This window comes from Papaver somniferum, chromosome 7 (assembly GCF_003573695.1).
Source record: "Papaver somniferum cultivar HN1 chromosome 7, ASM357369v1, whole genome shotgun sequence".
In the NCBI taxonomy this organism is placed as follows: Eukaryota; Viridiplantae; Streptophyta; class Magnoliopsida; order Ranunculales; family Papaveraceae; genus Papaver; species Papaver somniferum.
The window spans coordinates 136,775,788-136,787,307 of NC_039364.1; the positions used below are offsets into that span (position 1 = coordinate 136,775,788).

At 37.0% G+C, this 11,520-nt stretch overlaps 1 protein-coding gene and 1 long non-coding RNA gene across 11 annotated transcripts; one reads left to right on the forward strand and one right to left on the reverse strand.

The window, feature by feature from the left end:
* Positions 1-1,281: 1,281 nt before the first annotated feature.
* On the reverse strand, positions 1,282-2,830 carry LOC113292997. 2 transcript variants are annotated; one of them, XR_003331993.1, is made up of 3 exons: positions 2,646-2,830; positions 2,057-2,155; positions 1,282-1,944 (listed from the first exon to the last, which is right to left on the reverse strand). It is a non-coding gene; the product is annotated as an uncharacterized LOC113292997 (long non-coding RNA). The 2 variants fall into 2 exon arrangements; XR_003331992.1 differs by having other exon boundaries at positions 1,282-2,155.
* Positions 2,831-4,120: 1,290 nt separating this feature from the next.
* LOC113298531 lies at positions 4,121-8,631 on the forward strand. Of its 9 annotated transcripts, none has more exons than XM_026547296.1 (4): positions 4,121-4,679; positions 4,761-4,885; positions 5,163-7,627; positions 7,820-8,631. In XM_026547296.1, the coding sequence occupies exon 3, from the start codon at positions 5,519-5,521 to the stop codon at positions 7,328-7,330; it is 1,812 nt and encodes a 603-aa protein (XP_026403081.1). In that variant the 5' UTR covers positions 4,121-4,679; positions 4,761-4,885; positions 5,163-5,518; the 3' UTR covers positions 7,331-7,627; positions 7,820-8,631. The 9 variants fall into 9 exon arrangements, with proteins under 9 accessions (XP_026403081.1, XP_026403080.1, XP_026403083.1 ...); XM_026547295.1 differs by having other exon boundaries at positions 5,173-7,627; XM_026547298.1 differs by having other exon boundaries at positions 4,121-4,408.
* The last annotated feature ends 2,889 nt before the right edge of the window (positions 8,632-11,520 follow it).

Sequence of the window (11,520 nt, forward strand, 5' to 3'; positions counted from 1 at the left end):
GGAGTTGTAACATTAGAATCCGTTAGTGTTACTTTATCGCATTCGCATATTTTGACCTTCATGTTTGAGTATTGGTCTGAGGGTTAAGGTTTGTGATAATTTCTTGAATGGGATCTTCCACGGTGATGCTTGTTCACTTTTTTGGACTGTATATCTTTCAAATTTATCGTTTTTGTGATTTTATTCAATTACTCGTCTTCCATTAATGCTTTAGGCTGCAAGTCAAGAGACATATGAAACATTGGGGCAATAGTAAGGAGTCGTAGAGGCAAACATGAAATTGGATTCTTGAGTTGATCTTGACTACCCAAAATAGAATATGTTTCATCCATTGCCTCCTAGCCTTGGATCTGGGGTATATCTTGGAGGAGTGGAAAGGGAATCATCATTCATTGGAGACATCTTTAGTATGACGCCCTTGCTGGAACAATCCAGGTAATGTAGTTTTGATTCGGTGTGGAACCCACTTCATGGCATCTTACCATGAAACTATTGTGATTTATGCCGATATATCTCTTGAGCTTTGACAAAGTTATAGAAGTTCTGTGATGAGGTTATAATGCCTTCATTAGGGCTTACATGAAACTCCAATCCAACCTTGGTTTATATATTCTTGGTCTACTCAGCATATGGAAAATGAATGAATTTGTAGAGTTTTGAGTTGATTGTAATAGTTTCTAAACTGGTCAAATAACTAAAGCCATAGAAAAACTTCTCGGAGTCGATTTTAAGTTAACCTCATTTTAGAAGTCTGTCATTTTTTTAACGATTGTTTGGTTATAATAACCCCCGAATTTGTCCATTTCGATTTGCAGAGACATTTGTTCGAGCTGACGGGGCTTCATTGCTTTTGCTGATGTTTTAGAGATCTCCAATGTGAGGATGACTGAAGGTTGTAGGACAGATTGGGGATGTTAAGATTATATACTTGCAGTCGCCGATCAACAGCCTCACTGGGAAGGAAGTGGTGAAAGTTGGAAGAAGCTCCAACTTGACTACTGGTACAATAACCGCCTATGCACTTGAGTACAACGACGGGAAGGGTTTATGCTTATTCACTGATTTCTTGTTGGGTGAGAACCAACAAACTTTTCATACTGAAGGGGACAGTGGGAGGAGCGAAGACGAAAAAACACTCTGGTAGTTACGTTTTTTTTGGTTCACAGTATGCTAATTTTGTTTAGTGGACTAAACACTTTACTTTCAGAATTGGTAATGATGTATTTTTAACATTTGTCAGTTTCCCTTTGTGTGATACCACCCAAGTACTATCCAATATAATAAACTGGTAAAATTGCAAAACTATAGTATATAATAAACTGGGTACAAATTAAGATGATCGTATAAAATAAATTTGGTCCAATACTTACAAAAATTCCATTTCATACTTACTCCTTATTATATTCATAAAATGATATTCCTCGAGTATAAAAAGAACGCGAAGTTCTACTGCTATATTACGGTGATTCAAAAACTGGGTAAGCATTTTCTGATGTCCGATCGACCGCCTTAATTGCAACACCCCTTTTGAGCTCAATGATGGCAATTGCGATCGAACTTATGTGGATGACCAGAGAGTAATGATGTAAATTGTGATATCCCTTAAACCGGAGGCGGCTAGATTTGTATCATGGTTCCACATTAGTGCATAACGGGTTGTCATCTTTTAATTTAGGCACGCATACTGCAAACACAATTCCATCACCTCCTAAGTCTATCAAGTTGGAGTACATATATACATGAAGCACAAACCTATTTCGTTGGAATTTAAAACAATTTATCCAATTTTGTTTATGTTACAGACTGATTTGGGTACCTAGTTAAATTCATATTACCCTCAAAATGAGTTACCCGTTATAATTTATACTACGTTGAAGAGTAAAGTTTTCATTAAAATTTACACGACCGTATTATATAGGTACCCAATTTATTTTATAGGACCATCTGAAAGATGAGCAACACATAGAACAAACGGGATTAGACATGTTAACAAATTGAAAAGGATAAAGAGCAAGGATAAAGAGATCAAAGATTGCAAAGGATAAAGAGAACATACATGTGGATTGGATTGAAAATCAAGCTCTAGTTCACCTTGATCATCCTCCCACAGATTGTAAATGATTAACCATGTACCATGCTCACCGATCCCATTGAACTGAAGTTAGAATAAAAACTAACTAAATTATAAAAGAACAATACTGAAGTTCTGATTCCTTAAAGAAGTTCTACTAAAACAATCCAATCCAAAGTACAGTAATTCCCCACTAAGAAAGTGTATTACTGGTGGGTGCAGGATAAAGAAGTGACAAGATAAGTAACGTCATCCTATCGGTGGTAGTGGTCAAATCCTAAAGGAGACAGCCTAACTGAAATAACAAAAATATTAAAGTCATCATTTTCCTAGTAGTTAAAACAACAAGCAACACCTAACACACCATTAAGGATTTAAGAAACCGAGGACAGTGATTAACTTTCATTATGTGAAAACCCATATCATGTTGGCATCTCTTGGATCATCTTAAGACGCCTTCACAATTTTTAATACCATGTTCTTCATTAGGCATGACCAAAACGATACAATAGTATATACCCTTTACATCTAATTCACAATGGAAAAAAAGGAAGAAAATAGATAAGTGATATACCATGTTTAATACTAGCGCTAGATAAAGAAGAGATTGAGATTGCGGTTTTCTAATCTTCGGCCCCTCTATTTCGGTGGCAGATACTATTAGCAATATGAAGAACAATAATGGGTGGTATTACTACATCAATTGAACAATTGTTTTAAGTTAAAATTTTCTTCCATCCATCAAAGTTGATCCGGAACAACTTGGTTGCTGGAGAAACAGGAAAGAAGAAACAAGATTTTTTTAAAGCATCCATTTCTATCCGGATAAACCCAACGGGCTAACCAGAGTAGTTAATCTAACCTAACCTAACCCTAACCTAACTAGGGTTAATGAAGTAACCTGACCAGAGAGGGCAGGTTAGACACAAACCGGGACTAGTTGACTCACCCGCTCAACCGAGTCCAACTCTACTATATTTGTTAACTTTTCACAGAGTTTTATAAAAACAGAACCTTTCCACAGAATATCTAATTTCTGTGAGGTTCGGTCATATTTCTTCTTAATAAAAGCATTCGTGGTCCCTTTTAATAATAATAATAATAATAAAGGCCCCATGTGGCATCCATTCATAATAATAATAACGGGTACCTAGTTCTGCTGGTCATCCCCGTTCCCCAAAGTTTCATGCATTTCAGGAGATCCCAGGTTCGATCCCCCAATGGTGTAATATTGTGAAATTAACATGGAAGGTAGAGTTGGTTTGCTCCCCTTGTGACACAATCTCAGCTTCCTATCCGCTTCGGCTCCTTTGGCTAGGTTACCCATGAGGCTCGCTGGTAAGCTAGCACAACAACCTGTTCAATTAATATAGTAGTATGTTGTTGGAGATTAGCTTGTTAGGCTTCCAACTAGTTAATATAATATTCTTTATCCAATAATAATAATAACAACAAGGTGTTGGGGCGTAACTTGTTGCTCGGCTCCCAACCCTTCCAACTAGTTATGTGTAAATATTTCTGATTTTTTCAATAAAAGCTCCTGTGGCGCTTTTTCATAATAATAATAATAATAACAACAACCGGGAAGGAAGTTTGTTTTGATGTCACGGTTGTATCCCCTTTTACGATTGCTAGAACTCGCAACTACAAACCGGGCCATGCTATCTCTTCCGCAGTTTCACGTAAGCGTACCAAATACTTGGACAAGTGTTTGTCGCATTGCTATGGTTTCAATGTTTTGCCTTTTACTATCTTTGGTGAGCTTGGCGAAGACGTTATCATATTCATGAAGAGATTGAGAAAATGATTTATTTATCATGATACTAATCATAAAATTGGTGGCTCTTTGTTTCATAGATTAGGCATTATTATTCAAAAAGATATAGGCTCCCATATTATCGCTTTGTTACCTACTATCGATTTTTCCGGTGATGCGCAATGAACCCTTTTTTATAATAATAATAATCAGATAAAAATAATATGCCCCTGGTGGCTCCTTTATAATAATAATAATAAAATAATAATAATAATCGAGTTTTCAGTGTGAGAGGGAGAGAGAGAGAGAGTTAGGTTGTGAAGAATCGAGTTTTCTGTGTGCGATTTGTATTTTTTTTTTGCAGTGATATTGAAGAATTAGGGATTAAAGTTTTGTGTTTTAAGGGATTTAGGTTTCGTTTTTTCTTCTTTTCATCATCATCGTTTTCTCCAATTCTTCTTCATCTTTTCTCTGAGGAAGTGGGGTTTCGTTGATTGAAGAACGTGTTAGGGTTTTCTAAGTTCTGGAAGAGGTTTTCGGAGGTTGAAGACGTGTTAAGATTCTTCCAATCTCCATCTCTGGTAAGTAGAAGTTGCAATTGTTTTAGGGGGTTTTGCTGTAATTCTTTTGTGTTGATTAATTTGGACCTTTGAGACTAAGTTTCTCCAAGACTGTCACGGGGTTGATTGTTGGGGAAGAGGGTTCGAATTTTGAAGGCAGTGATAGTCAGGGTTAAGGTTTTTCGGATTCTTTGACCACTGAGTGAAGTTGGAATTGAATTAGGGGTGGGTATTGTGGTTTAATTGAAAGGGAGAAGTTTAATCAAGTAGCTCTCAATCCTCAGTGGTGCTAGTGAGTAGTTTCAACGTTTGTTCTGTGATTTATTTTCTTTTATTCAGGCTGTGATTGTTCTGTTTTTGTTCTGTGGGGTAGGAGCTATAAAATTAGGACTATTCTGTGTAATTGAAGTTTCATCAATAGCTCTCAATCCTCAATGTTGCAACTTTGAAGGGGTTAAGTGGTTTGCAGATTCAGCTGTTTGAAGATTCAATTAGGAGGTAAATTCAAGAGTGGTTTTTGTGTTATGTGTTTTGTTTTTCTCCAGTTAAGTGTGTGTAGAAGCATTAGCAGGGGTTTTTTGTTTATCATAGAGAAGAGCAGTGCTTTGAGTTTGAATATTGTTATTGAGGTTTTTCTTTTGTGTGTTTGAGAAATTATCCTGTTTCATCTTGGTTGTTTAATTAGTGATTCAAGGACTGGTATTTTAAGTTTTCAACTGAGGTAGTTTGCCTATTTTGAATTTTTATTGTCCTATTCTTTGATTCCTAATTATAGTGTATTGTAGTTATGCCACGAACTCTCTCATGTTCTTCATCTTCAACCTCAATATCTGATGCACCTCTAATTATGCGGAGAACAAGAGCATCATCACGAAGTTCATCATCTTCATCCGCTAGGTTGGATAATACTGCTTGTGAGGAACCATCTGTACCGATACAAGTTGCTTCATCTACATCTTCCTCTGCTGATACCTTTCTTGCAAGTCAAGATGAATATTCTTATGGACAACATCTAATCACAGATGATGATGACTCTTTCTGCCACTGCCCGTATAAAATTTTGATAATTGTCATAATGGTGTATGTGATGGTGGGTATGCTAAAAGTTCGATCTTCAGATACATCAAAGATATGCATTTTCATGGCACTACAAATATAGCGGTTTGCATGGAAAGGATACGTACAGAGGCTGGGGTATATTTGGCTTGGGAGAAACTTCTCAGGAAGCTACAGATGTGGATGTGTTTTCCTTGTAGGAAATGGTTTTCATGGAGGAGGCCATGTCGTGACCACCCAGGTGGAGTATTACCAGGTCCTTTCAATGGAAGAGGTGCAGATTTCTTGTTCTATGGCGTTCATAATCCGATTCAACATCTCCCTGTTGATATCCCACCAACTATGCCCACTAGAGGCGATGATGATTCTGAGGGTCTTAATTTAGGCATGCACAATCTGATTTTTCAGAAACAAATAACCACTATGTCTAGAATTCCACCACAATGTCGCCTACATTTTTCAAGAACTTTAAAATCTACCCTTGATAAAGTGGTGGATAACCCCAGCAACATATCTTCATGTGTTCAACTGCTCCTTCTACCAATTTGCACCTTAAATATGTACATACCAAAAAGCTCACGGGAAGAGAGATCTGGCAATAGAAAGCGAATACAAACTGCAGCCATTAATCAAGCTTTTGTCACTTGGAAAGAGCCAAATGGATGTAACATTTTACTACAACAGCTATTGGAGGTTCACAAGGAGAATCAGCATCACAGGAAACAATATGCTAAAAAGAAACCAAAAACTAATGTTGAAGCTTGCAGGACGAAACTCAGCTACGGGCACTATACAGCGGCCATTAGAATTTTGTCTTCCAATGGCGTTGCACCATATAACGAAGATACTTTACACGAGTTACAGCAGAAACACCCATATGCTCCTCCTCCTTCAATACCTTCTGAAAACATAGTGTCTGCACCAGTTTCGGTTGACAGCAGGGCTGTCTTGACTGCAATTAAAGGTTTCCCAAAAGGAACCTCATGTGGCAGAGACGGCCTTAGATCCCAACATCTGTTGGACGCCTTAAGTGGAACTGCTGCTGCTGTGTCTGAAGAATTATTATCAGCCATCACAGGCGTAGTTAACTTGTGGTTAGCTGGTCAGTGTCCTGCATCCCTAGGTGATTACGTTGCAAGCGCCCCTATAATTCCATTACTCAAGCCTGATGGTGGCCTGAGACCAATCGTTGTTGGGACAATATGGAGAAGATTATGTTCGAAACTAGCAGCAAGTGTTGTGCGCAACGAAATGGCTTGTTATTTGGGTGACCATCAATTCGGAGTAGGCATTCCATGTGGTGGTGAAAGTATATTGCATTCTGCCAATATATTTCTTGAGATGCAAGGTACACATAATACTCTAACTATGATGCTCGTTGATTTTACAAATGCGTTTAACCTAGTTGATAGAACAACCTTAATTAGGGAGGTCAGAGACAGATGTCCTAGCATATCTAGATGGGTTGAATTCTGTTATGCTAAACCTGCAAAATTATATTACAATGAGTCCATCCTTTCTTCAGCTCAGGGTGTCCAACAAGGTGACCCGCTTAGTCCCTTATTATTTGTACTTACACTTCATCCTCTTGTTTGTAAAATTGCTTCTCAATGTTCATTGAATCTTCATGCCTGGTACCTTGATGATGGTACCATCATTGGCGACACTATAGAATTTTCGAAAGCACTCAACATCATTCAGCAGGAAGGTGTTTCAAGAGGACTGCATTTAAACATCAAAAAGACTGACATCTTTTGGCCTTCCACTGACCCTAGAAGCCTTGAAGTCGGAGTGTTCCCTGCTAATATAGGTAGACCTGCTAGTGGCGTGAAATTATTGGGTGGAACAGTCATCTTGGATACTCAATTTTCTGTAGTGACATGGTGATGAACAGAGTTGACAAGACTATACGCCTCATGGACAATGTTAAGAAGTTGAAAGACCCACAGAGTGATCTATTACTTCTATGCTGTTGTACAGGTGTTTCAAGGTTATATTTCACGCTTCGTACTACAAATCCTTAGGTCCTCCAAGCAGCAACAAGCCACTTTGATCAACACTTATTCCAGTATCTACGTCTATTGATCACTGGGAATGGTGCTGGTTTCGGCCCTCTTCAGCAAAGGCTAGAAACTCTACCTATGAAGGATGGAGGTTTAGGGGTATATACAATGTCTGATACAGGTCAGTACTGTTATATGGCTTCTTACATTCAGACTCAAAGCTTGCAACGCACAATTTTGAGTTTTATTGGTATGTCAGAGCCAAACCCCAACTTCCAGTTTGCACTCAACAAGTTCATGCAGACTTGTGGTTTTTCTCATTCTAATTTTAATATCAATATCACTACCCCTCATCCCATGGAATCTTTGACAGGTTGTTATTTTGATGTTATCAAGAAGGAGTTGCCCACTAAGTTCACCATGTCTGAAAGGGATGCATCCTTATGGTAGAGCAAAAAGACCGAGCATGCTTTGGATTATTTGAAGGCAATACCAATTGCTGGACTACATCAAACTATTGGTCCCAGACAGTTCCGTGTTGTCACTCAATACAGACTATGAATCCCACTCTTCCCCGAGGAAAGCATTTGTACAATCTGTAAGCGGCACATGGATGTTTTCGGTGAGCACGCAGTCCATTACGCAAGTGAAGTTGGGGGTAAATGTCGTCATGATTTAGTACGTGACGTGTTGATGGATATATGCTACAAGGCAAGTGTTGCTGCCAGGAAGGAAGTATCGATGGGCTTATTGTCAGATCAGAATGTTCCTTTGAAACCCGCAGACATAATGGTGTACAATTGGGAGAATGGCCGTGATACATGTTTTGACCTCATGGGGACCTCGCCGTTTTCCGGAAGTGGGACTCGAAGCTTCACTCCAGGTCGTGCTATTTCTATAGTTGTTGCTCGTAAAAATATTAAATATTTGGATATATGAACCACGCACGGTTATGGATTTAGCATTTTGGCTTTTACTACATTGGGTGAGTTGGGTGATGATTTTATTGTCTTCTTGAAGAGATTGACGAATTTTTTAGTTAGTTACGATGCTAATAGCAAATTAGGTAGTTCTCTTTTTCAAAGGGTAGGGTTGGCTATCCAGAAAGGCGTCGGGCACAACTTGTTACCCGGATTCCAACCATTTCTGTGTAAATTCCTTTGTCTTATTAATAAAGTTTTTTTTTTATAATAATAAATAATAAACTAGGTAATTCTCTTTTTCATCATTCAGTTATTATTATTTGAGAGGGCGTGGGAGCGCAGATTGTTGCTAGACTCCCAGCTAACCCTATATTAAAAGCCCGCTGAGGTGTTGTTTATAATAATAATAGTAATATAAAGGGTAAAGAGTATTATTACATTAACTAGTTGGAAGTCTAACAAGCTAAAGGGTAAAGAGGAAATTTTTTTGCTCTAGCAGCATCGTGGATAGCCATTTGGCTAGTTTTGACGTCACCTAACTCCAAGTTAACGGAAGTAATATTTTCCTTTTTAGTAGACGATTAAATGGGTTAGCCGTATCTTTATAACAAATCTTTCAGTTTTGCGCGAATATTTCTTTTGGCGCGGATATATTTTGGGTAATAAAAGTCATCCTTCTGAGAAACTAATTTTAGTGTTTTCATCTGACTTGCCGAGACATATTTAGACAAGAACATAATATATATATATGTGATCAAGTTTTTGATTAATTATCATCAGTAAGATTAACTCTTGAAAATGAAAAGCTAAAACGTAAGGTTAACTACTGTTTTGTGCAAAATGCATAAAGTTTCGAGATGAACTCTCGTCGCAATACAATGAACCAAACAAAGCAAACATAAAAACTCCAAAGCCTCATTCCTAAAATTTTCATTCGCGGCAATAGTACTGCGACCTGATACGTGATTGTCGACTAGATAATGCTGCAACTCACGTTATTGAAGAAAACAGTCACCCTGTTACGAGCAAGTGTCACTTAGTTAAGTTAGAGTGCATGTATAAATATTTTAGGTGATAATCAAGCAAATAAAGTGGCAAGGTTATTAACCAAGTAAGTTGTAGCTCATACTACCAGATGTGCTATGTCAACCAGAATAAGGTCGTTGATCCAACATAAGAGCTAAAAAGCTCTGAGAAGTACATATAAACAATAAATCAGACTAGCAAAGTTCCCACAGGTTAATCTATTAATAAGAATATAAAAATTTGCTTCAAAAATGCATGTTTTAATCCAGAAGTTAAGGATTTCCGCAAGCTTATTTATCCTAGAAATGTTTGCATAAAAGCCTAGGCAACAATGAACAAACAAGAGAATAAGGATTAAAATGATGTCCTTATCTATATATGGCCTTTCTAGCAGTTTCCAGACCGACCCTTACCACTACTAAAATGTCTAAATATGAAGTAAACACCTTTATAACATAACTGACTTTTAATTAAGATACGCTCCTTGATCAAATTGTTCCTTGTATGTAAATAAAAATATTTCCAACAACAAATTCGACAAGACAAACACACGATAGGTAAGAATTGTTAAGTATAGCATTCAGTCAAGTCAAAGTTATGTTGACCTTACAGACAAGTCAGTCCTGTAATGATAAAACAAATAAATACTCTCAGACAGCCTGTATTGTTTTTAACAATTCATTCAGTAACAAAAATATTTTTTTTCTGCTTCTTATCTTCTCTGATATATCTCATGGTATCAGATGGGTTGAGATCCAAACCCTAAATTTTACAAACCAGCTCAATATCTTTTATAATAATCTTTTACAGCTGATTAAGATCTAAATCTTTCACAGATTAATCATTCATATACAGTTTTTCATAACAAGTTTTACATCAAGATCTTCAAGATTCTAATTCTTTAATTAGGGAGTTGCAATTTTATGGTTAGAAGAAGCAATCGTATCAATCCAGTACCAGAAGTTTCAATTGTATCAATGTTTTCCCCTGCATCAACGTCTGATAATGGTAATTTTACACTTCCTTTCACCAACATCACTAACTTTGTTTCTCTTAAGTTAGATAATAGAAATTTTATTCTATGGCGCGACCAATTTGAGTCTATCTTGATTACAACTGATTTTTATGGTCATGTTAATGGAGAGATTCCAATGCCAGAGGAGAAAATTATGATTAATGGTGTTCTTAGTTTAAACCCAAAATGGGTTCAATGTAGAAAGATGGATCGATTTGTTGTTAGTTGTCTAAAAACGACATTCACATCTACAATTTCTGGGGATGTTCTTGGTCTAACTACATCAAGAGAAATATGGGAATTTATTGAGTCATGTTTTCAAACTCAATATAAAGCAAGAAAGAATATGTTGAGAGCACAATTGTTTGGAATCAGGAGAGGAAATTTAAACATTCTAGTGTATTTACAGAAAATTAAGTTCATAGCAGATTCCCTAGCTGTTATTGGAGAGAAAGTTAGTGATTCTGATCTTATAATGCATGTTTTGAATGGTTTGGGTAGGGATTATGATACTTTTGTTATCTCAGCTCAAAATATAGATAATCCTTATACTTTTAGTGAGTTGAAAGCAAGATTACTTACCCATGAGCAATGGTTATTTGATCAAGACCGTGATACTACTGGATTTTATGATAGTCAACATAATTCCGGCTTATATGCAAGAAATGGTAATTCTAATTCAGGGAATAGTTATAATACTAATGGTGGCAAGAAGAAGAATTGTTCAAATTTTCCTTATGTAAGAGGTAATGGGAATATAAGTGGACAGTATGAAAGTAGTTCTTCTAATATTCAAGGAAATTATGATCCAGGAAGTAGTTCTACATCAACTGGTGGATCTAGGAGGTTTGATTTATCACAAGTTGATTGCCAAATTTGCAGAAAGAAAGGGCATTATGCAAGCAGGTGCCATTTTCGATATTATCCTCCATCAAGTTCTGGTTTTGTTAGTGTTTCTGAGCTTGCACAATCAGCAATTGGGAATTCTACTTCTACTACACCACAAGTTTTTTCAAGTCAACATACTAGTTCAATTCATATTAATGATGATCCTTCAAGCTCTTATTTATGGCTATCAGACTCTGGGGCTTCAGCTCACATGACAGGTGA